Genomic DNA, 25,470 nt, shown 5'->3' with positions numbered 1-25,470 from the left:
GGACTAAAGAACCTCTCTGGTTTTCTCAAATACCAGGTCGTTTGTTATGCTTGCGGAATAGCCCTTTTTCTTCAGTTGTCGTTCCAAGCGAAGGAAAGTTAGCTCGTAGTCATTGCCGTCTTTAGTGAGGACGGAGATGATAAATTGGTTGACGTATTCAGTATTCATTCAGCTCAACCGCTGGAATAACTTCCATTTTCCTGTCTTCGACCTTCGTTTTCAAAAGTCGTTCAAGCAATCGTACATCTAGTTCAGTTTTTTGAGCGGCATTTCTGTTTTCTTGTTCTAAAATAAATTCCTCAACTGAGCAAACAGAAGCAAACCTTCCCTCGGCCATTTTTCAAAGGGCGCGGCTTTTGTGCAACGGCAGTCGGATGACGTTCCATTCGATACGTTTATTCATCACTAGTGAAATTTCGTCGTTCGCGTTACTGATTGGATGAACGATATTTCTTCACAGTGAAATTTTGTCGTTCGTGTTCCTGATTGGTTACATTTAGAATCAGTACGAATTTTTTTCACTATGATTTTCGTGGATAAATCTCAGTACCATGAAATAAGAAAGGGAGATGTGATCCTCGCACTTACATCGACAACATTTATTCCACTCTACTAAAGAAAATAACTGTTAAATTTACCACATCGAAACCCGCATTACCTCGGTTTAAGAGGGTCGTTGCCATTACTATTAGTTCAAGATAACTGAACAGGTTTTAAATACATCGAAATCATAAAGTCCTTTTGAACTATTGGAATTAACGCCATACAAATTACAACCTTAGCACTCACCTGCTGTCTTTTCTTTGTCCTTATCTTTGTCCTTGTCCTTCTCTTTGCTCTTCGATTTCTCTTTTTCGTCTTTTTTGTCTTTCTTACCCTTCTGAGGTGAGCTAGATGGTGGTGTCTTCATTTCACAGATAGCATAGCCAAGCAGCTGTAACATCAAAGGAGTCACACCCTCTTCAAACAAGAAACTGCTTCTCAACAGGAAAGGCAGCATATCTGCAAAAAAAAAACCATCCACATCAGAGACGAGTTCAATATTTTGACGAAAGTTATTTTCCAGCAGCTGTGGTTTTGCACAACTATGGTTCGCGATTCGCTTAAAGATTAGGATTACATAAAAGGAGAGGCGCAGTCTTAAGTCCAGAAATAATATCAGCATTAACAGAGAAACGAAATGCGTTTCAAGGAACTCTGCAAAAGTAGTAGGCACGCTCGATCACAAAAATTTAAAAGAAGCATTCCGCTTGTTGCGCTGTCACACAATGCCATATTATCGCGTTCCTTTAGGTTCATATGACGTTAAGTTGTTGCGGACGTTCAGGGAAATTGACTTCCCCCTTACTAAATTCACCAATTCCGGCCCTAGATGTTGATAAATATGATAATTTATGTACAATTAAATCCCACTGGGAACTCGGAAAAATCTGGGGCTTGGATTTTTCCCAGTTCCCAATGGGGTTTAATTGTCAGCATTTCATTTAATATGTGTACATCATTCTCACGTTCGCTTAAGTGAGTACCCAAGATGAAAAAATACCTGTTTCTTCTAAACAGAATTCCTGCCAGTTGCTGATACGGCTCGACGCAATTTCAGAACAAGCTTTAAGGTGTTCAATCTGCAGAGGAGAAAATTATTACTTTTCTATGAATGAAACAGTCTAAGGAACAATTGGCTATTTCCCGCTTATATTCAAAAATTCACCTAATTAGATGCACGCCCAATTTTTGACATCCAACACAAAGTTAGCCTGCTAGCAGGCTCTCTCTCTCTCCGCGACCCCAGTCCGCCGGAGAGCCTGCAAGCAGGCTAACACAACGTGTAAGGTAAGGGTTATGGTAAGCGTTATTTTTAGCTTGGGGTAAATTCATCCGTTTACCCTTACTCCAGGAGCAGCATCTGGGAGACACTTTGCGACGCTAATTGTCTGTATTCCGCGACACGAGTGATGTTGAAGTTGAGAGAAGAGCAAGGACACTTTGTGACGCTTATTGAAATTCGCGTGCCTAATTAGGGGCACTTCTTGACATACATCATTTCCCGTGGATTCCGAACAACTACGTACATGTACAAGCGCCGGAGACCCTGACGCTTTTCAGACGCGGTTTGTGATTGGAGAATAAAACAATAGATGGCACAACAGAAACAAAGCACCTAGCCCTGACGGGAAAAAAAACCTACAGGTCATACGGACCAATGAAAATAGCAGTCTGGAGTAGCTACAGGATTACTACTCACCAGCACTGAAGCTATAACAAAGAAGCCCCTTAAATTTCACTTCATCACCACCACACCAATTTGAGGAGAAATTGTTTTCCCAATGATGCGGCGCCCTTTTGGAAGATAGGGTTATTGGGCACTTAGGAATGGTTTTGTGTCAGCGGAGAGAATAACACTGACGATGAAACTCACGGTCACGTACTCGTAGACTCAGACGTCTATGTTTCATTTAGGTTATGATGATAACGACAAAATGATAATGTTGACGACGGTAACCGATGAAAAGAAACAGACTTACCAAAGTGATGAGAGTGTCATATGGCAAACTGATTGGTCCATTGAAAACTGATTCGTAACTGAATCCACCCTGTTCACTAAGTTCCCTGTGGAGGAGACGGGTCCTTTTTAACATTTGAGTAGAGCTGAAACTATAGTAATAGGCCATTTCCGAGTTCAAGTCTGCCTCCTCTTCAAAGCGAGTCCAAGTGCCAAGTTTTTGTAATGGTAATTAGTTATACTTTACATGTGAATGAAAACCTATTTTCATAACAAAAACTTCGCACTTAGATTCGCTTTGAAGATGAGGCTGGCAAGAACTCGGAAATGGCCTATTGTTGAATTGAATAAAAGGAAGACGAGCTCACTATTTTGCACCAACTCAGGGAGAGCGGTGCGTTCCCTTTAGTGATGCCTATTATAAATGGCCTCTTCCCCTGAAAGGTGCCTATGCTTGGAAGCTAGAAACACAGTTAGAAAAGGGATACGAGGCACAGTTAAACCTACCTGACAGTTTTCATATGTGACTTGAGGGCGTGCAAGTCCCGCAGGCGACGATAGCTTTCTTTGGATCCGCACAGAAACAAGAGAAGCTACAAAAATGTAAAAAAAGATCGTCTATCATGGACGGCTTGCATTAGTTCATGTCAACCTATCGCAAGGAATATATCCTCTTTTTTTCGTTTGTCTACCATTGGGCAAAAATGAAATTCGATTACGAAACTAACGGAATTACCTTCCTGACTTGCCGTCGAACAAATGGAGTTTGTTGAATCAAAAGATACTAAAAGGAAATCAAAGATTTGGAGTTAGACAATGTAGCGATCTCTGTGAAGGTCATTAGAACTCTCACTTTGCAACGAACCTCACACAAGTACTGGTACCATTCATCACCAAACTGTGGCGAGTTCTCAAGGTGAAGAGAATCTGCAACTTTCTTTACCTACAAAAGAGTGACCCCGTTAATATTGAAGTGCACATTAGTTTCGAGTAATAGAGGGACTTCTGAATGACCTTAAAAAAGTGTTCGCAATTTGTTTCACGAACCAATGTTTGGAAAGATCAAAACAAAGCTTCTCCTTATCCCCGCCAAGGAAATTCCTAATATGGGCAGTAAACAGTTCGAGTGCCAAATCATATTACTGCATTTCAACCAGGTGATCTAGTGACGTAATTTGGAGGACTGAGAAGAAAAATTTTAGCACCGTATCTCACAAACCGCGCGCGGCCTTATGTCTTGTTTCCAGATTTCCTGCAGTATTTTAATCGCCAAAACTCAACAGACAATCCCGTGTCTCCCACATTTCCTGTTACTGAATGAACATTCAAGTAGAACCGACGACATTTAACCTCGCCTCTGCCATGTTGAATTCGAAAATAACATTCAAGGCCGCGCGCGGTTGTGGGATACGGCCTTAAAATTTTTCTCCCCAGCCCTCCGAATTCCGTCACCAGATCTCCTGGAAATGACGTCAAAGCAAAATGCACATCGCTTTCCAGAAAGTTCCATGGAGAGATGACCTTGTTTGCATCCGCGTTTGCTGAGCCAATGAAAACCCGCGCTTGTTTGTTTTTGTTTATTTTTCAAGGTCATTTGAAAGTTGCTCTATTAATCATAAAGACAGATCCCCCCAACAGATATCATGCAGTCAAGGGAATTTTTGCTGGCTTTTACAGCATAAATACACGCAATTAAAGGCACAACGATTTTAATAAGCGTCACGAAGCCTCCCCTTGCTCAACAATACTCGTTTCTAGGAAGTCGATTGACGTCACAACATGTCCCCTAACCGCTGGCCTTACCACTAACCTTGTTGGACTGGGTAGCTAATGCTTTTACTTAACGTGAGAGCTTGGATTGGAAATACACAAATAGGGGTGCATCTTATTACCGACATTTCTGTACACAATTGCTGCGGTGAAATAAAAGCGGAACTTCGTGAAGAAAATGACAAACCGTTCGCAGTAGGTGCAAATAGAAATTCATTCAAAAAATAGAAAAAAAAAATCAAATTAGTTACACTTTCCGTGTAAATGAACTTCTCGTATCTTCCTGGAAAGAACTTTGAAAGATTAATTTCTAAAGAAAAGGTTTCACAAAAATAATCAACATTTACATTTAAATGACCCAGGGTCTTTGAGGACGAAGGCGGACGTTTCGTCCGGTTGTTTTCACGCCCGGTACTTTGACGCTAAAAAAATGTAGATTAGTTGGCATCTTGTTTTCCTTTTTCGTCTTTTTTTTTTTTTAACTAGGGTATCTCAGGAAGCCATGGGCCGAAAAAACAAGACAATCACGCGCAATAAATCCTTTAATCTTACAAGAAGTCACATCAGCTTATTTTGCTTACTAAACGGAATAATCGATCTGTTGGCATTTCATGCCTGCGATTAGTTTAGATTACTTCTCCAATCCCAAGAACGTAAACAGCATTTCTGAGACTTTCTTTTATAATAATTTATAGGGGACCAGGACACCTCCTTGCAATCGGCCTTACAACGGAAAATGACCATGGGCCTGTTTCTCGAAAGTCCCGGTAATTACCGGGCCCGTTAACTTACCGGGACCGTTACCGGGGAACTTTATCGGGACCGAAAGAGTGTTTCTCGAAGCACCCGTAAACTTTCCCGGTACTTTTCGGGGCCGATAGAATAACCGGGAGTTACCAGGCTCTTGCATGCACTTCACGCTCGTCATGAAAAGAAGGAGAATGACTTGGCACTAGATCCGCAGAGCTTGTAGCATCCAGTTTCCCAACCGAGCGCTGTGATGTAAACACAAAGGTGGCGTTCGAAGCCATCCATCGTTCCTTTTACGCCTTCTAGCAGTGAAAGGCGACTTTTTAAACCTCATTGGCGGGCCAAATTTTGCAAAGGGTGTTTAGATGGCAGGATTTTTTTATTCATGCTTTTTATAAGCAACACTTTTAGTTTGCTGGGAAGCAACGCTCTTTTGGAGTGATAGGAGCTCAGAAAATGTTACAACGACGTTCAGCGAAATTCTCGATCTCGAAGGCTTCGATTCAATACAAGTAGTAGATTGCAGCGTACAGCGAACCACTGGAAGGAGGTATGTCTTTGAGTCATCGTTTAGCATTATCAGATGTTTTGAATATTCTCTTCAAGAACATCTGTTTTCAATTTTATCTCGACAGGTACGTCGGGTGGAATTCCGTCTTACCTCAGGTTCACTGCATTTATTTCGATTTTCATTGGCATATATATGCGAACACTCTCAAGATACACTATTTGAAAAAAAAAATCACGTTTATTTAAGGAAAGCAAAATAATGTTCTTAATTATATAGTTATTTATCATAAGGGTCTAGTAGATTTTAAAAGACATTGCTAAAAGGGATCAATTAGTACGTAATCACTTATTAGTTTATAGGATAATTCTATCCTTGATTTATTGTGACTTCTTCAAGTCAAAGATACTTGGTGCACCTCTAGCTGGAAGTAAGATAATTATATTGTTAAATTTGTGGCACCTTTATTAAGGGGGTGGCACTTAACTACAGAAGGACAATGGTTGCTAAGGAAGCTGTTTAGTCAAAGAGCCCTACAAAAAGGTTGCATGGATGGTTCTTTGAAGTAACTTTTTCAATGGAAATCTGACATCACTTCAATAAAGGTGTATGCGCAACTAGTCCCAGTCCTCGGTCTCGAAATTAACAAAAAGACGAGGCGGTTTTTTCATCATATGGGAACTGTCCCATCAATATTTGTAAACTGTGGCTTAGAATTTCTATTTGGGCAAAAAATGGAACTGATATTTTGAAAAGTGCATCAGAGGAGGGCCGTAAATCCATGCTACCCTGACTTTGTGTTACATTGTTCTTGTACTGTTGCATTAAAAATTTGTGAAAAACATCGTTAGCTCGCTGAGTTTTTAGGCATTTTCTTTTTTGGCCATGTGATTAACCAAATATGGTTGTCAGTCGAATCAGTAGAAGAAATGTTATAGAACACACTGGCAAAAAATGGTAACTGCAGAGTTAAAGAGACTCACAAAATGATTATTTGAAGGGGTCCATAGCAACAGTTTGGTAGTTAATTAAGAGCCACCCCCCTTAAACCTGATTGTTTTCATGCAGCAATAATGACTTAAATGCTGAATTAGATGTGTTGTCAGTATTTCAAACTGTGATAGCATCTTACAAGCTAAAAATGGGGAAATTGGAACTAGAAAGTGACATTTTGAAGGAGAAGCGGGTACCAATAATACTCAGTCATCCTAAAATCACATTTGATGAACAGGGTTTTCTTAAGCCATGATGAGTCCAGGTGATCTGGTGGTAAATTTGCGGTCTTAAGAAAAGATTGATTTTGTTGTACTCATTTTCATGTCTTTGAGACAGATGTCCTGTTGATCATAAACAAGACTGGCTAGATTCTAGAATACTGGTCTACTTAATTTGCAAAGGAATAGCATCTGTTATTATATGCCTAGTTCTTCAAAGGGCACTACTGCAAGAATGCAATAGTGGCCGGGTATTCTAGAATCACTTCGTGTTACATTATAACACTCGACCAATGGAAATGAAGCAACTGAGTGATTAATTTTATTAGTAGTTTTATTTTTATGAATGCTCCATGTCTTGGGCAATTACATCAAGTTTTGGCTTTTGTTTGGTTTTTTGTTGTTACTTTTAACATAGATGCAAAACTATTTTGCTTGTATGTATCAGGGGGGTTTCATTTATTAGCTCATGGGAAGGGGGGGGGGGGGGGGGTTGCCAAAATTACTTGGAAAGTCCTTCAAACATTTCCCAACCCCCCTCTATGGTAATGGCAACAATCACATAACCCCAATCTTTATCTAGCATTATATTTCAACCCCCCTGTTTCTCTCCCTCATAGATACTGGAGCCACCCAACTTATACATGAAAGCAGAACAGCTCAGCCAGTTCATCCAATGCACTCATGTGTTATTAGCATTAATGCTTATATTCAACATTTTCAACTCAATAATCATCTATATCCTTAGAAGCAACAATTCAGCTGGAGGCGTAGCAGGGTATTTCCATTTTAATAGGTACCCACAGGAAGGTGCAGTGAAACAAGGGCTTTCTGCATGAGCCTCTAGGGAGGATCTGGGAACATGCTCCCCAGAAAATTGTTATCATTAGGGCCTCAGAAATGCCATTTCCCATGTTTTCTGGGGGTAAGTTTCATAAATCAAAGCATGAAAAAAATGCTAACTATTCACTCGCTGTAACTTTGTTTTTTATTTGTCAACCTTTGGAACTACTGATAGAAGTGTTTAGTAGATGAGTGCATTATCCACGGTAAATGTGGCTACAGGAAAAGGGAGAGACCTCTCCCTTTACAATGGAAATATCAAATAAATAAATAAAATAAAATGTTTTATTTTTTGGATTTTTGGAGGTACGCATATATGTGGGTATGTTCGTATATGGTCGCTATGCCCCTGTTCAGCTTGCATACCATCACAAAAAGTAAAATATAAGGCATCCGTCACTTTTAAAACTTCATAGGAAGGGCGGTGCATTTCCATGTCCAGACCGTTGAGAGTTAATCATTAAAGGTATTTCCCAATGCAGGCATTTCCCTGTTCCCAGGAACAGTTTTAATACTTTTCCAAAATAACATTAACTCATGCCTCTTATTAGCTTTGCAAATATCTCTCTGGTGTTGAGATTTATCTTTATTTTTATAAACAAAAGAAAATATTTTGAGTTAAGTTGGGCTTAAGTTATGAGTAATGGAGGCCAGGCAGAAATTTGCTGCTTTGCACTGCCCACCAGAGTAATCAAGGGGGGAATTTTGTCTTCCACAGGCCCTCTTAGTGGTGTTCTTCGTTTTTGTACAGGCCTTGTGGTACCTGTAGGGTTTGATAATTTGCATACCCACAGTCTCTCAGGAGCCACCCATTCCCGCCTCCTCCACCCTCCATACATGCTTGCAAGTAGCTGGCATTAAAAATAGTTGAATCATGTACAGAGCCATGCCATATGCAAACAAAATTTGTAGATGACAGGTGAGCATTGCACACTGTCATCAAATTAATAGCATGAAAACCCTTGTGGCAAACAGAGAGATGTTCATCACTGTCTGGGTGCCAGATAGGAATGAGAGAGCCATCAATTGCTCCAGTCACTCTAGGAAAGCCAGCTATAGGGTAAAATACGGTCACATTTGCTTGAAAGATTTATAAACATGAATTTATTGTCACACTTGAACACCACCAAAACAAAACAGAGATTAAGCGGACCGCTGTGGGAACAACATACGCAAAGAAGTTCGTTGTTTGATGAGCATTAATTGATAGGTTTTGTCGAGTTTGAGTCCATATAATAATTCCTTTTTTTCTGGAGCACAAGCATGTTTTATTCTTACACAAGGAGACAATTTCCTCTTTGCTGTTTCAGGCAAACATGCAGCATTTAGCTGGGTGTGTTTTGTTTTTTGCTCAATATCACGTGATGGTCGATCGCTTTTCCCTGCCAGTAGTTTGCATCCCATTTATTTATTTATTTGTATGTTTTTTTTAACAACACGTCATTTGTTTTTTGCTGGAAATGCTGCAGCTAGTTGTTCACTATTAAGACTCTGAGTGCTGCGAATTTAGATGTAAAAAAAAAGTAGACTCACACCAAAACAAACCGCAGTCCGTGTTTAAGTCAAGGCTAGCTTTATTGCCGATTCCATCGAAGTTTAATATATTAACATCTGTAGTTTTACGGCACCGAAAGTAGGTGGGTACGTCTTGACTATTAGCCTGTATTGATTTACCTGAGTCTCCGCGAATTGCTGTCTCTCTAGATCGATCTTCTTTACAATACACCGTTCAATCAGCCAATTTAATCTTCCTGTTGACAACCTATGCCTCTCAACGACTTCTGTATCGGTCATATGATTCAGTACAGGCCGCCATTGGTATGTTCTTGGCCGACAAACTGCGTAACAAAAGTCCGTCTTCGGCAGCCATTTTGTTTTGTTGCAGCAAAATGACGTTACCCGTAAACTTTAACGGGAGAATAACGGGAGCTCCAAAGCTCCCGTAAGTTACCGGGCAAGTTATCGGGAAAAATAACGGGATCGAATTTAACGGGAGATTCGAGAAACACCCGAAAACTTATCGGGTAATTACCGGGTGACTTACCGGGCACGGTAAGTTACCGGGTCTTTCGAGAAACAGGCCCCATGACCGGTAATTTCATTATCAAATGCGGTACTTTGAAAGCTATCAAAAACCTTAACGACCGCAAAATTATCTTACCAAACGAAAAGAAATTATCGAAATCTTTAAAAACGTAAGTGATAACATTAACCATTTAACACAAATACATATCTCCGGAACACCGGAACAGAGTGGTGAAAATCTCTAGAACTCTGGCCGTAATTTTATCACCAACATTGTAGAAAAATGGTACCAGCTTTGCACGAAAATTACTGTACCTGATATGGAAGCCTCAAAGCCATCTCTGTTAGTAGTTGTGGATATGCTTCAAATACATCTCCAGCGTGCCCCTGTATAAGTAAGAGGTAGCAGTTGACGACAATTTATGCCCATGAGTGTAGTGTTGTAGGTCAGCGGTTCATACAAATGCGTAGGAGAGTTGAAAAAAGATTGAGCACACGGCGATCGTGAACACATATGTTGTTCACGCAGATTAAATATTCAAGTTTATATCCTTCTCTGCATTGTGTAAATATTATAGCACCCACAAATTCAAGTACCACTTTTCTAAATACAGGCAAAAAGCTCGAAAACAATGTTTTGCTTGTCATTGAGAAAGAACCCTCACTTGTGTATCAAATAAAATTAAGGTCTTTAAAAGTAAAAGAATAAGACCAGCACTTTAACATGACATTTATCAGTCGGGCGCATTTCTTTAGATTGTGTTGACCAAACCCAGCTTGCCAGAAAGGGGAAATATTTCGCCAGAAACTCATTAAGGCACAAGCCAAAGTCACTTGTTCAATCACGATACAAGGCCGTCATTCAATAAACTTACTTTGACATATTGTCTTAGGAAAAATGGCGACATGTCTGGAGGGGGACTGGCTGGTTGAGGCTTCAGTAATGCTCCTCCAAGACCAGAAGTCTCTTCCTACAAAAATGTCACAAACATTACGTTTGACAAATATCCGGAATGTATTACCTGGTAACAAACAACCAACAAATGTACCCAACCAATACCAAAAAAACGTATCAGCTTGGGCACCCCTTTGTGTTTTTTGAACCTGAGCATTGGCCATCTGCAAGATGCCGGATGGCGCAGTGGTTGGTGAACCCACCTTCCAGCAGTTTGTCCTAGGTTCGATTCTACCTTGCCCGAGGAGCTATCCTTCAAGCGCCAGTTATTCAAACGATGAATAGCGCTATCCGCCGGTTAAATAACTATCCACTGGACAACTCAATTGGTTTTGCTAGTGTTTATCCGCTGGATAGTGATTTATCCTGTGGGTAGCGCTATCCATCGTTTGACCACTGAGGCAGGTACTCTGGTTTTCCCCTTCAACCAAAAACTGCAAAGAGTAACATTAAACGAAAGAGAGAAGCGGTCCTCGCAATTACCACTGGAAAAATTGAGGCGGCTTCACCGGATGCGAACCCATGACCTTTGCGCTGCCGTTGTCAACAACAGACAATTCCTTAAAATGTCTAGATAACTGCGAGGACTCCTAGTATGGTGTACACTGTTTAAAGAGTATCCCTATTAAAGTATTAAAGTAATAAAGGATCGCTTCTCTCTTTCGTATATAACCCGCAATTCAAATTGCATTTATTTCATTCAGTAAAAATTGACTTGCTCTGATTTAATTTCATTTAAATTTGATATGGTTTTATTTGCAGTGAGAACTTGCGCACGGTTTTATGAGAATAAGATTTAAATAAAATGATTTTTAGTAACACTTTCCTATTCCTAGGTTTAATTTAGGGTCCCAAACCGTTTTAATCAGTTTTACACTACTTTATGAATAACATCAAAAGACCTTGACTTGGATTAGCTAAAAGGGTATAAAGTAAACTCATTAATATCCCATTGCAGCCAGACAAAATAACGAAGGCGAAGCTGACCTCCTCCTGATTGGCCACATCTCTCCAATGTTCCAACAGAGTCTTAAGAATCTTCAAACAATTGCTTGTGATTCCAACATCGCAAAGCGTGGCTGCTGTCTGCTTGCAAACAAGTGAGGATGACTGGTGAAAAAATAAAGAACACAACAAATAAGGATAAACAAACGGCGACCCAGGACAGTGAGTTTGCGCAATACCGACTCTTAAGCCAATCTATGTCAACTTCTTAACGTAATTAGATTTAAGTGTACCCCCCCCCCCCCCCCCCTCCCCAAATGATATTATCAACAATGATCCTCCTCAGTGTCGGCAAATAGTGGTGGATATGTACCGACACTGAGATGAATAATATTGGTTTAGTATGTACCACACAAGTTGAATAATAAGCCGAGTTCATTGACAAAATGTTCTCTTCGTTAACCGAAGCGAAACCAGAAGCCATTTTGTTTTTCTCCATTTGCTTAGCGGTGAATAGTACTTGCTCTTCACCTCCGAGCTAGCCAACCAGAAAGCGTGGAAAGCACCATTCAACTGTGTGGTACATATACATGTACTTACCTATATACGAACAAATACTCGACTGCTCTCTCTAAAACTTTCACTCAAATTCATTGCAGCCTCATTACAACTTAATGGTACTAATTTACCTCAGAGCCATTTTTATCCAAGGACTTGGTTCTTGACATCAGGACACTCAATAACCTCATTAAAATCAGCCAGACTTCGTGTTGTTTTGTGCGTGAAGAGATGTGCTTTACATCTTGCTACAAATGAATAGTAAATCTGCGTTAGCCAAATCAAAGAAATCAATTATACGTTTAACCCCTTGACCTCCAGGAGTAATCGGTAAGTAAATCCTCCTCACAATTTCAATGAAATGAAAGAGGTTTTTTTTTTTATATCACATCAAATTATCAGGATTATCCAAAAAAGAAAACCATGGTACTAATAAGGAGAATGAACGTTCCACTGCCGTTCATTTCTTATCTGTATTTTAACTTACGTTTCATGGTTTTCATCACCACTCTTGAAAACCATCAACAAACGTGAACTGTATGATATATTTATTTCTTCGAGAGACATGCAAAAGCATAGACGTTATTTCATTAATTCATTTATTTTCTCATGGTGTCCTGATTGTATCGCCATCTTGAACGGCCGTCATCTTTATTTGTAGTGGTGAGTGAAAGCAGCGTACAGCACCAAGACAACTTCAGAGAAGGGAGAGGATGTAAATAATAAACCAGGATGATAACACCTTCATATCACTAACCATTTGATCCAGCTTCAGTTCACTTAAGCAAGCACTCAACACTTTGTTTAAAGCAACTTTGTCTCTTTCATTATCTTCCAAGTCTGAACACAACATCCGCAACACCTGAAACAAACAAAAGATCAAATAAGAGAGGTTTTAAGTTACAACAGCTGCAGTCACATTGGACATTCTTCGGCGGGGAAAATCGCTGTTGCCCATGAGGGAGCAAATTTCTTAAGTGTAACAGATTTTCCTACGGTGAACTTAGAAATGCCTAAACCCACATGTTCGTCAATGAAAACGACAATACCTGCATCGCCTTTTGTGGAGAGAGGAGATTCGTACCTGCATAAAAGGTATTGCTTGCACTCCTCCCACATCTTTCAGCTGAGGCAAGTGAAGCAATAGTTCGTCCAGAAGCAGCAACTTTAACGAGTGTAGCTTTTCCTGATCCATTAGAGATTCCTTGTCTTCCTGTGTACGCCCTTGCTCTTCATCTCTGTTACTGCCACAGTCGGACTGGCCTGTTGCAGTCCCTGCAATTACAAGCACCACCATAAGAAAAATCAATAAAGAACTGGAATAATGCAGCCAGACCCACATTAAGTTGACGGTACTAAACATTGCTCAATCTGTGGTACGTGTGTTGACGCTTTCTCGATTGATTGTTTGATTATCTACAATGCCGGACCCAATGCCTGCATTGGAAGAAAAAAGCTGTACTTAGGTGTTGTTGGAGGTCGTGCATTAAAGGCCTTGGCCCAACCCAACACTCAGGGTCCTAAAGTACAGAGGGAGGCTGGGTTCTGGCACGTTCTTGACATTTTTTCATTACTTTGAACGTCTCTCCGCCATACATTTCTTATCCTCAGCAATCGCTATGTTTGATAAGCAGTTGAAAAGGGGTTGTGAGATGGGGCCTACAGTTTTCCTGTCCTTATCCGTCTTTATCTGAGTACTACAACTTCAAATCCACGTTTGTTCTGGATGGTTGCCAAACGTACCAGCTTGATCACTCTCCAATACAACAGTCTCCATGCTGGTCCCAGGCTCGGCAGCAACAGAGTCAACACTACTACCACTCTCAAATTCACCTCCTGTATGCCCAGTATCATGGGGCAGAGGCGACCTGGGTGCACTGTGACCTGCTGAAGAGCCCTGTGCACTGCAAGGTGGAACATCGTACTCATCCTCACTGCCTTGACCTACAGGAAGCAAGGAGTGGAAAGAAAACATGTATCAATAAGTTATTCTGTTGCTCAGTACACAGCACCGGAGCTAGGATGGCAAAGCAGTAACAGCACTTCCCGTCCACCGATGTGATTTCCCACAAAGGCTAGTTTCCTCACACATTTAAAGCCAACATGTAACTGATTTCACATGTAGGTAAATTGCTACCACGGACCATGTATGTACTGTACCGTACCCTTATTTGAAAAGACAGCTAAGAGTGCCTAAAATCCTTGCTAATGTAGGCCATGGCTGTACTTTGCAACAGCGATGAGCAACACAGTCATCACATTACTAATCTTAACATACCCGATGCATTATCTGAGGATGCCCCAACTTCAACAGGTAGACTCTGCGACTGCACTCCTGGTAGTGGCAAACCCTGGAGACTAAGCCCCTGTGCACCAGCCTGCTCCTGAAGACTTAGAGCTATAGCAAGCTCCATCATCGCCTCATCATCTGCGTCAGCAGGGAGATCTAACATGCCCGGCAATCCACCTGCACCAAGGAGTAAGGCCTCAAGATGACTGGCCGCACTTGCTATTGATGATACTGCACCTGATGCCTGGTCGGGCTGAGCTTGGTCAGGCTCTTGCTGAGCAGTCTGTTAGAGGTAACAATGAGAACAAAATTTAAAAGAGTGGTTTCATTTTGTGGGCACGGTACTCATCTTCAATTTGTTTTAAGTTTAAGCTCTCAACTGGGGTTAATAAGTCCTAAGGGAGTACTAGTTTTCCTCACTTGTCCCTAGCATACTCTCTTCTCCTGACCCTTGCAATCAAGGCTTGTCCAGTAGTCAATAGCTCATTGTTTAGCTCAAAGTACTTTCACTTTCACAATGTCAAAGCGGTTGCCAAAGCCTCCATTAATATTCCACAACATCACACGATTCTCACCTGTCTCGCCTTATGTGAACCCCCCACACTATTAGCCTGCCACATTTCAGCTTTGCTCTTCAAGCAAGTGCCTTGACTCGTACTCTTTAAGATTGCATTTTTTCTCTACGTGCACTTATCATGCCGAAACAACGTAAATCTCGAGCAACCAGCGCACCACGGTTCCGTCTACCACGGCTCAGTCAAATGCCCGTGCCAACACTGCAGATGTAGTACAAACGACGCAGGACGCAGCAATGCCGACCGAAACGATAGATTTACTATCGTCCCAGCGCCACCTGGTACAATCAGGGCCACGGCAGCAGCTCATCGCTCGCCTCCAAGCGGACGACTCTCGGGACCCCACACCCCCATCTACCGGCCCAGAGATCATGCCAGATCAGCAGTTGGCCTCCATGATTGCTTCTACCGTGGAGCAAAAACTGGCAACCTTCAACACCGCGAGCAACTCGCCATCGAGCTCAACATCTGGTGCTGTTTCAACTGCTCAGCAACATCTGCCAGGCGTTACTAGACTCGCACCAGATCCCTCTCTCCCACAGGTCCGCGGACAACAACAGATTCCGTCCTCTGTGGATTTCTCGCTGTCCTCCTCTCAGCAAGATTTGAATCTTGGCACACCGGAAGACACAGCCCTCTTGCATACGTACCAACTACAGAGTCCCTTCTATCGCCAGCCATCTCTCCCATTTAGCCAAAACCGTTTCCTACAACACCATTAAACTTGACCTATTTTCCGCTCAAGACCTCCATAGGCTACTCAACTTTCCCTTAAAAATCCAGAAATGTTTCGACTCCAGAAGTTCCCAAATCCCCGTTAGATTAGATCGTTATCCAATTACAATCCAAAGCCTGCAGTCTATTTTTTCACTTTTACCGACCGCACTTGACTTGTGACCTTAATCACATTATGCTCTGGGCAGCATTCACCTTAGCCTTTTATGGTTTTTTACGTTCAAGCGAATTTACCTGCACTTACAGGTTTCCGTTGGAAACAGAAAAATATGTTCATAGCGTGAACTATATTTTCAGGAGATGACACAAACATGCAGTTACGGAATGGTGAAAGGCATCAATTTTGTTTTTTCCTTTTGTTGTTTTTTGGTTCTCTAATTTTTCTATTTGATGGTTAGGGGTGCAGGGGTAGCGCAGTGGTGAGAGCACTCGCCTCCCACCAATGTGGCCCGGGTTCGATTCCCAGACTCGGCGTCATATGTGGGTTGAGTTTGTTGGTTCTCTACTCTGCACCAAGAGGTATTCTCCAGGTACTCCGTTTCCCCTCTGCTCAAAAACCAACATTTGACTTTGACTTGGTTCGCGCTAATTGTAAATTTCAGCGCTAGAACGACTAGACACTCCATTTTTCCTTTTACCACTGCTGCTATGGCAGAAACCACAAAAAAATAAAAGTAAAATAAAAATAAACCCTTAATGCTCATCACTAAATTTATCCAACAGTCCCTCGAACAACAGTTATTTTAGTTTAAGTTTGGCAAGACTCACCCATCATAATTTACAGCATCTGATGCAAGACCTGGCTACCAGCACTATATTATTCAGTTATACTTATTTTGAAGTCCTATCCTGTTCATAAGGCTAAATCTGAACCCCACCATTGCTACACACAAGTTACCTCTGGGGCTTCCGCATCTGGTTGATCTTCTTCTGTACGCTGCCCTTCAGCATCTGTTCCACTTGTTTCTTCTGGCGTTGTCCTGTCAGCTCTATCTGCATCATCTTCCTCGCCATCAAAATCATCTCCCCCAACTCCTTCTCCTGTTGGAGTGTTACACTGTGGAGGGGAGTTACCCACGTCATGCCAGTGTTTGTGGATAAGGCGCATTAGAGCCTGCTTACATGCAAAGCTCACTGACTGATCCTGGTGAGAAAATGAAAATAATTTCATCTTTGTGTACAGAGTAATAATGTGATTGGTAGAATCTCATCCTTTTACCTTGAACTAGTGGAGCTGACCACTTAAAGGGGGTATTCCATAATATTTTTTAAGAATTTTTTCTCAACGTTGTTTTAAAACATCAATCTACGCTGTTTTGTAAAAAACACACAACTCCGTACGGTTTCGTTTAATTTTCAACAATGAAGACTTGCAAATATTTGGTCAAAATATCCTTCCCACACACTTTCACATCATCCATGAACTATCAGGGAACACGAGTAACGACAACGACACAAAAAAGACAAGGCCACAAAATTATAGGTTTCATTAATGGGCATACATAATTAAATCGCTCTATAATTGACTTCACTTCCTTCCAAACAAAACAAAAATTAAGAACTCAACTTAATTTTTGTCCCGGACGCAAGTGCAATACGAGACTTCAGTTACTCTCAGATCCCTCCCTTGATCTTAAACGCATTCATACCAATTCTCTTCCTCGATGATTTCAATAGGTACATAGCATTTTACCGGCAGACCGAATAAGAAAAACCGCAAGGTGAACAGCACAACATTTTGTTTTATGACATCTAAATCACTGTCATCGCCTATTTTAACGTTTGTTCACTTAAGTAGATAAAAAAATAATGGGATTTTTCCGCCCTGTTTAAAGAAACACCAGCAGCAAAACCTAGCAAAATTGTTTTGCACTTGTTCAGTAAAGAAGAAAAGGATTCTTGAACACAAAATTCAAATTTTAAGGCCATGAAACCCGATTCCTGAAATTAACGGGGGTCTTCAAGATGCTTACAGAATCATTGTGTATGAGTTCATTAAAATGCGACCTACCTCACAGAGCAGCATTCTCACGTACTGCTTGACAGCAAGGCTAACCTTTGAAGGGTCAGCAATAGCAAATGCGTGAATGATATCCACCAGAGCTGTGACAGTTGATTCCACATGCTGAAGACCTGAAATTGAAGTATAATTCTGTTATCTGTTGCTTCTACAACGACGCAAGAACCCGTGCACGAAATAGAAAGGAAGCAATGGGATACATGTACATAATTATACAACGTGGATGGAGAGGGGAGAATACAAGGATTACTCTTCTATTTCTTCCATTGGTCACAACTATGATCGCCAATAGCTCAATAACTGCCCCTGAAAAAACCCCTTTAAGAAAGCCTTTGCGTAACGTCTACCTAAAGATTTGATTTACTTATGTTTGTAGTTACACAGAAAAATATTACTAAGGGTCATCACTGGTTTTCTTTAACACTGCTGCATGACTTGCTAGGCGAAAACATGGGACTTATTGAACCTCTGGAACTTCCACAGGCAATTCTTAGGTTCTTTTGGAGGTGTCGTCGCTTCCCGTGGAAATCACATATTTCCTTATGGGAAAAATAGGCACCCATTGTGTAGACGTGTATTTGGATGTCACTCAAAATTTCTACCACGGACATTATGATCATGCTCCCAGTGACATACCAGGTAGTCCACAAAATACATAGTGGACTGCCGACAAAAAGGGGCTATCTAACCATAAGAAATTTTCACTTTTACCAATAGAAGACAAAGGTGACAGTGATGGATTGACGGGCTGGCAGCTGTGAAGCTTCCAAAAGACATTCATCAAACAAACGGCAAAGTGGCGACTGTCATCACCTTCTAGAAAAACAGCAAATGGAGAAACTTACATGTAAAACTTGTGATTTTGTCTTATTGGCTTAACTGTCCAAAGGGAAGTGATTTTACAAGCAAGCAACAACACTACATACTTAAAAATACTGATTTACAATACAAAGGTGTAATAAAAACACGTTTCGATCTTAGTTCACGATTTGAAGCTGTGAATTCATAGGTAACTGGAATTTAACAAAAAATTGTTTCACTGACCATCTGCTGTTGCTTGCCCAGGAAGAGTGGTATATTTTGCCAGATTACTGGGCCTTGTGCTTGCCACAGATCTTGAACTGACAACGAATCGCTGGAAACTTTCAACATCCAGATCATTTGCATTTACTGAAGTTTGGTTTGTCTCCGAGCCTGTTTTGTTAAGCTCCTTATCAGTTTCTCCTGATGATCCTTCTTTTGCTTGGAAGGGTGTTTCAAGCTTACAGAGGAAGCTCACTACCTGAGAAAGCTGTGCTTGATCCTATCACAACAAAAAGAAAATATCAAATTAGCATATTTTATGTTTGCACTTACAATACAATACAACATACAATACTTAACAATTATTCGCCGAAGGCGAAGTGATTATCGGTGAATATTCAGTATAAATACACAGGTGATTATTTCAAAAACGAGAAAAAAAAAACATTTCAACGCGAAATCATCTTCACTTACAGTGGCAAAACGACTACTGGCAGCCATTTTGTCCGTCGAGGTGATTATCGGCTGATAATCCGAGATAGCGAGCCAATGAGAGCGCGCGATTTTGTATAATCACCTGTGTGTTTATACTAAAAAACAATACAATACAATATAATACAATATAATGCTACGTAATTGACCACTCCCCATAGGGCTTTTAAGGGCCAATTGGGACCTTAAGCAAGGTCGACGACAACGGCTACGAAAATGTTGTCTAAGAATATTATTTTCCGTTACTGCAATAATTTTGTGATTACTCCATTTCGCTTGGCTTGGAAAGTGCGAAGACACATTCCAAGAATAAAATTGATGAGAACGGTGTGGATATTTAGAGAGAAAATTGAAAATCCATCGTCAGGTGCTCTCGTCCTCCACGTGACCTCAAATTTGACCATTTCACATCGTTGTCAAGACGAGAACGGCAAAGAAATATATCAAAATGTAAAACGCACGTGCAGGGTGCGCAGAACTATTGTTTTCCCTATTTAAACCTATTATTTTGTGGCGTTCTCGTAGCCGTTGTCGTCGACCTTGCTTAAGGTCCCTTATGAAACACAATCAACGAAACGACAAGACAGAACAACAACAACAACTGTTAAGTTGTCCCAACTGATGGCCAGAGGCAAACTAGTTGGCTATTTTACAAGTGCAGCTAAAGCAGGGACAACTACCAGGATCAAATCCAACAAGTGGTCAGAACGGGTGTTGAACTCGCGATCCCCAGATCTCAAGGTAAGCGCCCTCACCACTGGGCCGCACTGCCGCACTTGCAATAATAATGCAAGAATCAGGTGCCCCACAAGTAATGGGAACCTTAATGTCGATCGTAGTCACATTTACATTCTTGCTAGATGAATAACCCGTTGCATAAATGACACCAATAGTTAATTTTTTTTCGATAGTCTGACATGTCAAGCCTTACGTAATGCTAAGTAAAAAAAATTGAACTTTTCATATCAACGTGAGGTTTAGGATGAAGAAAAATCATATTTTTATTTGAATACTGATTCCATTTATGTGAGTGTCTATAACAGTTTCCTGTCTCTACATTTCCCACTTTCCCCCAGAATTTTGATGAATATAACTCTTTGAAAGCAGTTATACCTTTCTAACAGCTCTTACTCGTGACACTTAAATAGCACTGGTCTAAAAATTCCCACAGGAAAATAGTCACTCCTTCATTTTGCATCAATCTTCCCTTCATTCATTACATCTGATGACCAAACATTGTTTATTATTCATGAATCTCTTTCTTCTTTAAAAAAGAACAAAGGATGAGAATAGTTCAATAATCATTACAGTACCTTGTGACTGTGGTATGATGCTTTTGAGGGATGCAAGGTGGCCAGCAGGGCTTGAGCTTGATGTTGAACAGCACTGGGCATAGCACTAGTCATAAGTGAGGTAGCAGCTTGCAGTGCAGACTGTCGTGGCATCTCTTCCTGAGATATGAAGGTGGAAAAACAACCATCCACTACCTCAAGCAAGTGGACAACCAATCTGCGACAGAAATAGAATTCCTTTTTTAAAGAAGCAACTACTAATGAATAATTTATGATGTTTGTCAGAAACAAATTAAATAACTTGGTCTATTGATGCTTAGTGCATACCATCCATGGATTCTCAAGAAAAGACTCCGCTTAGTTACGAAAAACTGTCCTTCAACTATGAAACACTTCAATGCAAGTTTAATTACTCTTGTTTATACTTATTAGTTACATTTTGTTTTAGATTTTGCATGCCATGTAAATTGTATGTGTGGTTGTCAGAACAATTTAATTGAGACAACAACGTGGAATAAAATTGTACCACTCTCATCCAACCAGATTCAACAAATTTTGTTGAGGACATAAGGTGTTTAATCAAGAAATAGAATGGTGCTTTTTAGTGCCATACTTATCAACGGCTGTCATAGCGGGAACAGAGTTGATGATTTCAGTTTCTGTGTCTACAGTTGCAGCAGGCCCCAGGCCAGGAGTAGGAGGAATTTCCTCCTGTGGATCATCAGGCCAGCCAAACGCTTCCTTGGTTTTGGAGTAAACCTTAACAGAATCCAACATGGTGACTCCCGATGGATCTAAAGACTGGCCGACTAAGGAGAAAAAAGGACAAAAACTGTGTCAAGAATGGTGTGAGTACTGACCATGAAACAAAAAAAATGCGGTAATGACTGCAATTAGCCAAACAAATGGCATGTACACGTAATAATATTGTTGTCTAAAAGCAAATCGAACAACTTTCATGTACACTAGTAATCATAAAAGAGACCACTTTCTGAGGATGTTTTTTTCACCAATTTATTTACGGCAAATCACATCATCATGCTTAATCAATGGTTGATACATGTAGTTAGGTCTTGGGCCATTTCCGAGTCCACTTAAAGTGTATATGACAGATTCTTTTAATTTACTTAATGGCAACACTATAGTTTTCTGAGATAAAAAAACAAGAATTAAAATTCTCCTGGGCCAGAATTTTCCCGTTTTTAGATTCAGAAGTTGCTTAAACCGCTTCTGAGATGCGTTGTATTTGGTTCTAATGATGAAATTTGACAAAAGAACGAAATTTCTATCCCTTTCACCAGAAGTGAAAATTCTGAGTTTTAAAAGGCTAAACAACAGGGAAAGGAAATCGGTGTTGAATTTTCCTAATTAATTTATCTCAGGAAACCACGATCTTTCGATTGAATAAATTTTTAAAAATCTGTCATATACACAGTGTTTTCACACGATGTCACGGCGGCCATGCTGGTGTTCCTACACAAAGGAATGGCAGCCTCTCGGTGTTCCTAACTAATACTTGGGGAATTGAGCTCTGTTATCATACAAACGTTTTCTCTTGTTTTGGTTGACAACAAGGTCACTGATCACGTGAATGAAAACACTATATCAAAACAAAGAAAATTGCAAAATTCGTGCGATATCATAGCAATGAAAATATTAGTTTGTTCAAGAAAAACCTTGCACTCCAACTCAGTTTGAAGTTAAAGCTAGGGGAAACTCGGAAACGGCCTGTTCTCTGGGATTACAAGTCATGTATGTGCAACCTTCACTACGTAGATGACACGCAAATGGAAACCTACTGAATAGGGAGAATTTCTTGTCAGCTGATAACGATTCTTCTCTGGTGAATGGAAGGTCAAACCACCTGTTTCTTGTCAGTGACAACTGAATTACTCGGCCAAAGATCTCGACAAAGGAAGGTGCTTTTTCCACTGACTGACAGCCAATCAAAATCCTCACTCCAACCATGACCACTCCAAGATTAGTGTTGGTGATCTCAATGTTGAAACCATTTGGCTGCATGTTGAAACAAAGTAAGCAAAACACAACTATCAGGGGAACAAAGTAACAAACAGATATTAATTATATCGAACAGACAAAGCGGTTTAATCCCAGAAATTCCACGAGAGGGGACTGCCATTCAACTTCAAATACACACCTTCGTGCTTGCAATATACATGCCAGCTGTCAGGAGTCTGTGCTTTGCCTGCTGCACATTGTAAACTTGCAAGATATCTCCGCCTCCAAACTCAACTTCATTAAGTGCTTGACAATGTTCAAAGAAATCCACAGGAAAGTTGACAGTGGTGGACTTCACTCTAGTCTTGCTAGCTTTCTTCTTTCTTGCTGGTCTTATGATACTGAGGGGCCTGTCAAAAAAGATATTTCAATCATGTGACATTATCGTGGCAACAATAATAAGAGATTTGGCCAGTTATGTCGTGTGTGACCTTTGAAAAGGGGTTAGGGTTAGGGGTTAGGGGTTAGGGGTTAGGGGTTAGGGGTTAGAGACCTTTGAACAGTGTGTGACCTTTGTAAAATTGCATCCAGGTAAATAGCTGGTAAATAGCTATGCCAATGAAACAATACATGGTATTTGCTTGCCACAAAAAAAAATAATGGGTATACCGACCTGGTGGGCTGGAACTCTGGGGACATCCAGTAACCAGTATGCTCTGCACTTGCCATATAAATGCGCAGACTGCCATCCTCACAGAGAAGGATCATGGTGGTACGCTGTTGATCCGATGTGCTGACTGAATGGCGAATTGCTACCATGTCTTGTGTTTTGGCTTTGGATGATGTTGCTTTGATCTCTTGAATCTATTCAAAGGATTAACAACAAGGTCCACAATTAGAGCGACTCTCAATTGAGTGTCGTAAAACCAAAACGTGTAAGCCAAGTGTAATTCCAGGAACTGCCAAAAAGCATTTGGTGGTTGTATTTCAAAAAGTAAGAGGTAAAAAATAAGGGAAATGTAACATCCTTATGCTGATTAACAGTGGAGTAGAGTAGAAGGCCAAGACAATATAGTACTTGGTGATTACTTATGACAACCCTGGATTAAAAATGGTTGACCTGTTATAATTATTGTTTTTGGTGGTGGTGTTGTTTTGTAAGAAAGTTAACCATCTTTCCAAGCAGTTTCAAAACATTGAAACTACAACATTTTTTTCTCTGGGAAACAGATGAATTGATAGCCATCTTGTGGGCCACTCATGTTGCAAAGAAAACTCAAGGCCATCTCCTTAGCAAGTTAATGTGTGAGAGCTTAGCAAAATCAACCATGATTGCCAACAGACCCATGATTAAGGCACAAGATACAAACACCCATAATAAGGCACAAACTGCATGAAACACTAACCAGTATTTGATGTGGCTTAACCATGAGTACCACAGGCACACCACCAGCATGGGTCAGGCAACAGACTAAACCAGGATGCTGTGGCACTTCACTCCACTGACATAAGGCTGCAGATTGAGAGTTTTTATTTCCACCTGAACTGCTCTTGAATGTTACTGGAAACATGTTCTTCATTTTCTTTTGATTTTTGCTCCAAGGAGCAACAAAGGTTTTTCCTAAAAATAAATGTCAACATTAATCATACCAAAGGAAATCAACAAGTCGCAAGTGCTAATGGGCTGGAATCAAAACACAGAACCTAAAAAAACCAAAACAAAACAAACAATACAGGTTCAAGTTCTAAAGGTACAATCATGCAGCATTCTAGTCAAAGAAATCAGAACTGGTGCAATATTGAGAAACAGTCATCTGCAATATTAGTACTGAATATTAGCTATGAAGTGGTGAAACTGAATGGACTAGAATGTCTACAGAATGGTATCCTGAAATACATGTACAGTGCACCAGATGTGATCAGAGCGATTAAAATAACATTTATGGCTAGATGAAACCTTCAGAAGCACGGTGTCAAGCTACATTTGCACAGTATTCTAAGGGCGCATTCGATTGACCGTATTCCGGAATAGGAATACATGGAATATAAGTTATAAATTCTTCATTTTTACGGAGATTCACCTGCTAAAGTACTATTTTAAACATATTTTTATTATCCTTGCTGCTTCAAAATGTGCCAAACATACATGTACCGTTTTAATCATCACTCCACGGATTCTTATTCCGGAATAGGGTCAATCGAATTCACTCTTAATTTCCAGATGGTTTTGTACTTCCCCGCACTAGCCAAGTTAGGAATGAATACAGTGTACACATACATGTTAGTGCAATCTGATCCCCAGAGTCCACTTTTCTTTTGGTCAGCACCAAGAACATGGACTCTGGCCACTTACAAGGCTGGAGGTCTGCAAATTCACCGACTTCCATCTCGTCTACAGGCGCTCAGAAATTTGAAACAACAGTGGTTGTCAATAGTTACAAAAATGGACCTTCACTACGACTGCACATAAATTAGAAGTGATCAGAACCCGTGTTCTTGGTGATGACCAAGAGAAAAGGGGACACGATTGATGTTAGTAGTACACACAGGTATGGACGCACGAAGCTGGCGTTTAAGAAGTACCTTGACTGTAGCTGAAGAAGATTAACTGCAGGATGTGGGAATAGTAAACAGACACCCCTCCACCAGCTACTTGTCCACTAGAATCTTCAAGATCAGGATGCTCAATTGGAACTGTATTAGTTAAGTAAAATGGACCATTTATTGCACTGCTATTGTCATCCATTGGTTGCAGATAAAGCTGTCCTCCTGATGACATCAGAATCAAGCTGTGTTCACCATCATCAAAGATGAAACTGACATCTCTGATCTTGCCACTTGGCAGCAGGAAGTAGTAGAGAGGACTCAGTGCATCTTGAGAGAGGTCGTAAATCTGTGGCAAAGAATCACTCTGCTGAGAAGACTTTCATTGACCAACACAAGGGCTCTCAATTAGACCATATACAGTGATTGGCTACTTTAGCTAAATGCATTCTACATACAATACAGTTGAAGC

The 25,470-nt window shown here is 40.6% G+C and overlaps 1 protein-coding gene across 3 annotated transcripts in view; it reads right to left on the bottom strand.

The window, feature by feature from the left end:
• The window catches only part of LOC137993313 (E3 ubiquitin-protein ligase UBR4-like), a 120,931-nt gene that overhangs the window by 45,013 nt on the left and 50,448 nt on the right, over positions 1-25,470 (bottom strand). For 2 of the 3 annotated variants that reach the window (XM_068839073.1, XM_068839074.1), the window contains exons 32-56: positions 25,038-25,347; positions 23,861-24,075; positions 23,128-23,318; positions 22,654-22,864; positions 22,295-22,511; positions 21,109-21,304; positions 20,517-20,712; positions 18,733-18,991; positions 18,400-18,504; positions 17,680-17,801; positions 16,567-16,812; positions 14,347-14,641; positions 13,812-14,012; positions 13,153-13,343; positions 12,826-12,930; positions 12,200-12,316; positions 11,553-11,675; positions 10,486-10,581; positions 9,926-9,997; positions 3,366-3,443; positions 3,237-3,284; positions 3,008-3,093; positions 2,523-2,607; positions 1,544-1,622; positions 790-1,002 (exon numbers count right to left, since the gene is read on the bottom strand). In XM_068839073.1, the coding sequence (XP_068695174.1) occupies positions 790-1,002; positions 1,544-1,622; positions 2,523-2,607; positions 3,008-3,093; positions 3,237-3,284; positions 3,366-3,443; positions 9,926-9,997; positions 10,486-10,581; positions 11,553-11,675; positions 12,200-12,316; positions 12,826-12,930; positions 13,153-13,343; positions 13,812-14,012; positions 14,347-14,641; positions 16,567-16,812; positions 17,680-17,801; positions 18,400-18,504; positions 18,733-18,991; positions 20,517-20,712; positions 21,109-21,304; positions 22,295-22,511; positions 22,654-22,864; positions 23,128-23,318; positions 23,861-24,075; positions 25,038-25,347 (4,057 nt within the window). The remainder of the gene's footprint in view (positions 1-789; positions 1,003-1,543; positions 1,623-2,522; positions 2,608-3,007; positions 3,094-3,236; positions 3,285-3,365; positions 3,444-9,925; positions 9,998-10,485; positions 10,582-11,552; positions 11,676-12,199; positions 12,317-12,825; positions 12,931-13,152; positions 13,344-13,811; positions 14,013-14,346; positions 14,642-16,566; positions 16,813-17,679; positions 17,802-18,399; positions 18,505-18,732; positions 18,992-20,516; positions 20,713-21,108; positions 21,305-22,294; positions 22,512-22,653; positions 22,865-23,127; positions 23,319-23,860; positions 24,076-25,037; positions 25,348-25,470) is intronic. The other variant, XM_068839075.1, reaches the window with a different exon arrangement.

Source organism: Montipora foliosa, chromosome 2 (genome assembly GCF_036669935.1).
Source record: "Montipora foliosa isolate CH-2021 chromosome 2, ASM3666993v2, whole genome shotgun sequence".
Taxonomy (NCBI): domain Eukaryota; kingdom Metazoa; phylum Cnidaria; class Anthozoa; order Scleractinia; family Acroporidae; genus Montipora; species Montipora foliosa.
Note: the sequence above shows the minus strand (reverse complement) of the source record. Positions and strands in the feature narration are given on the sequence as shown.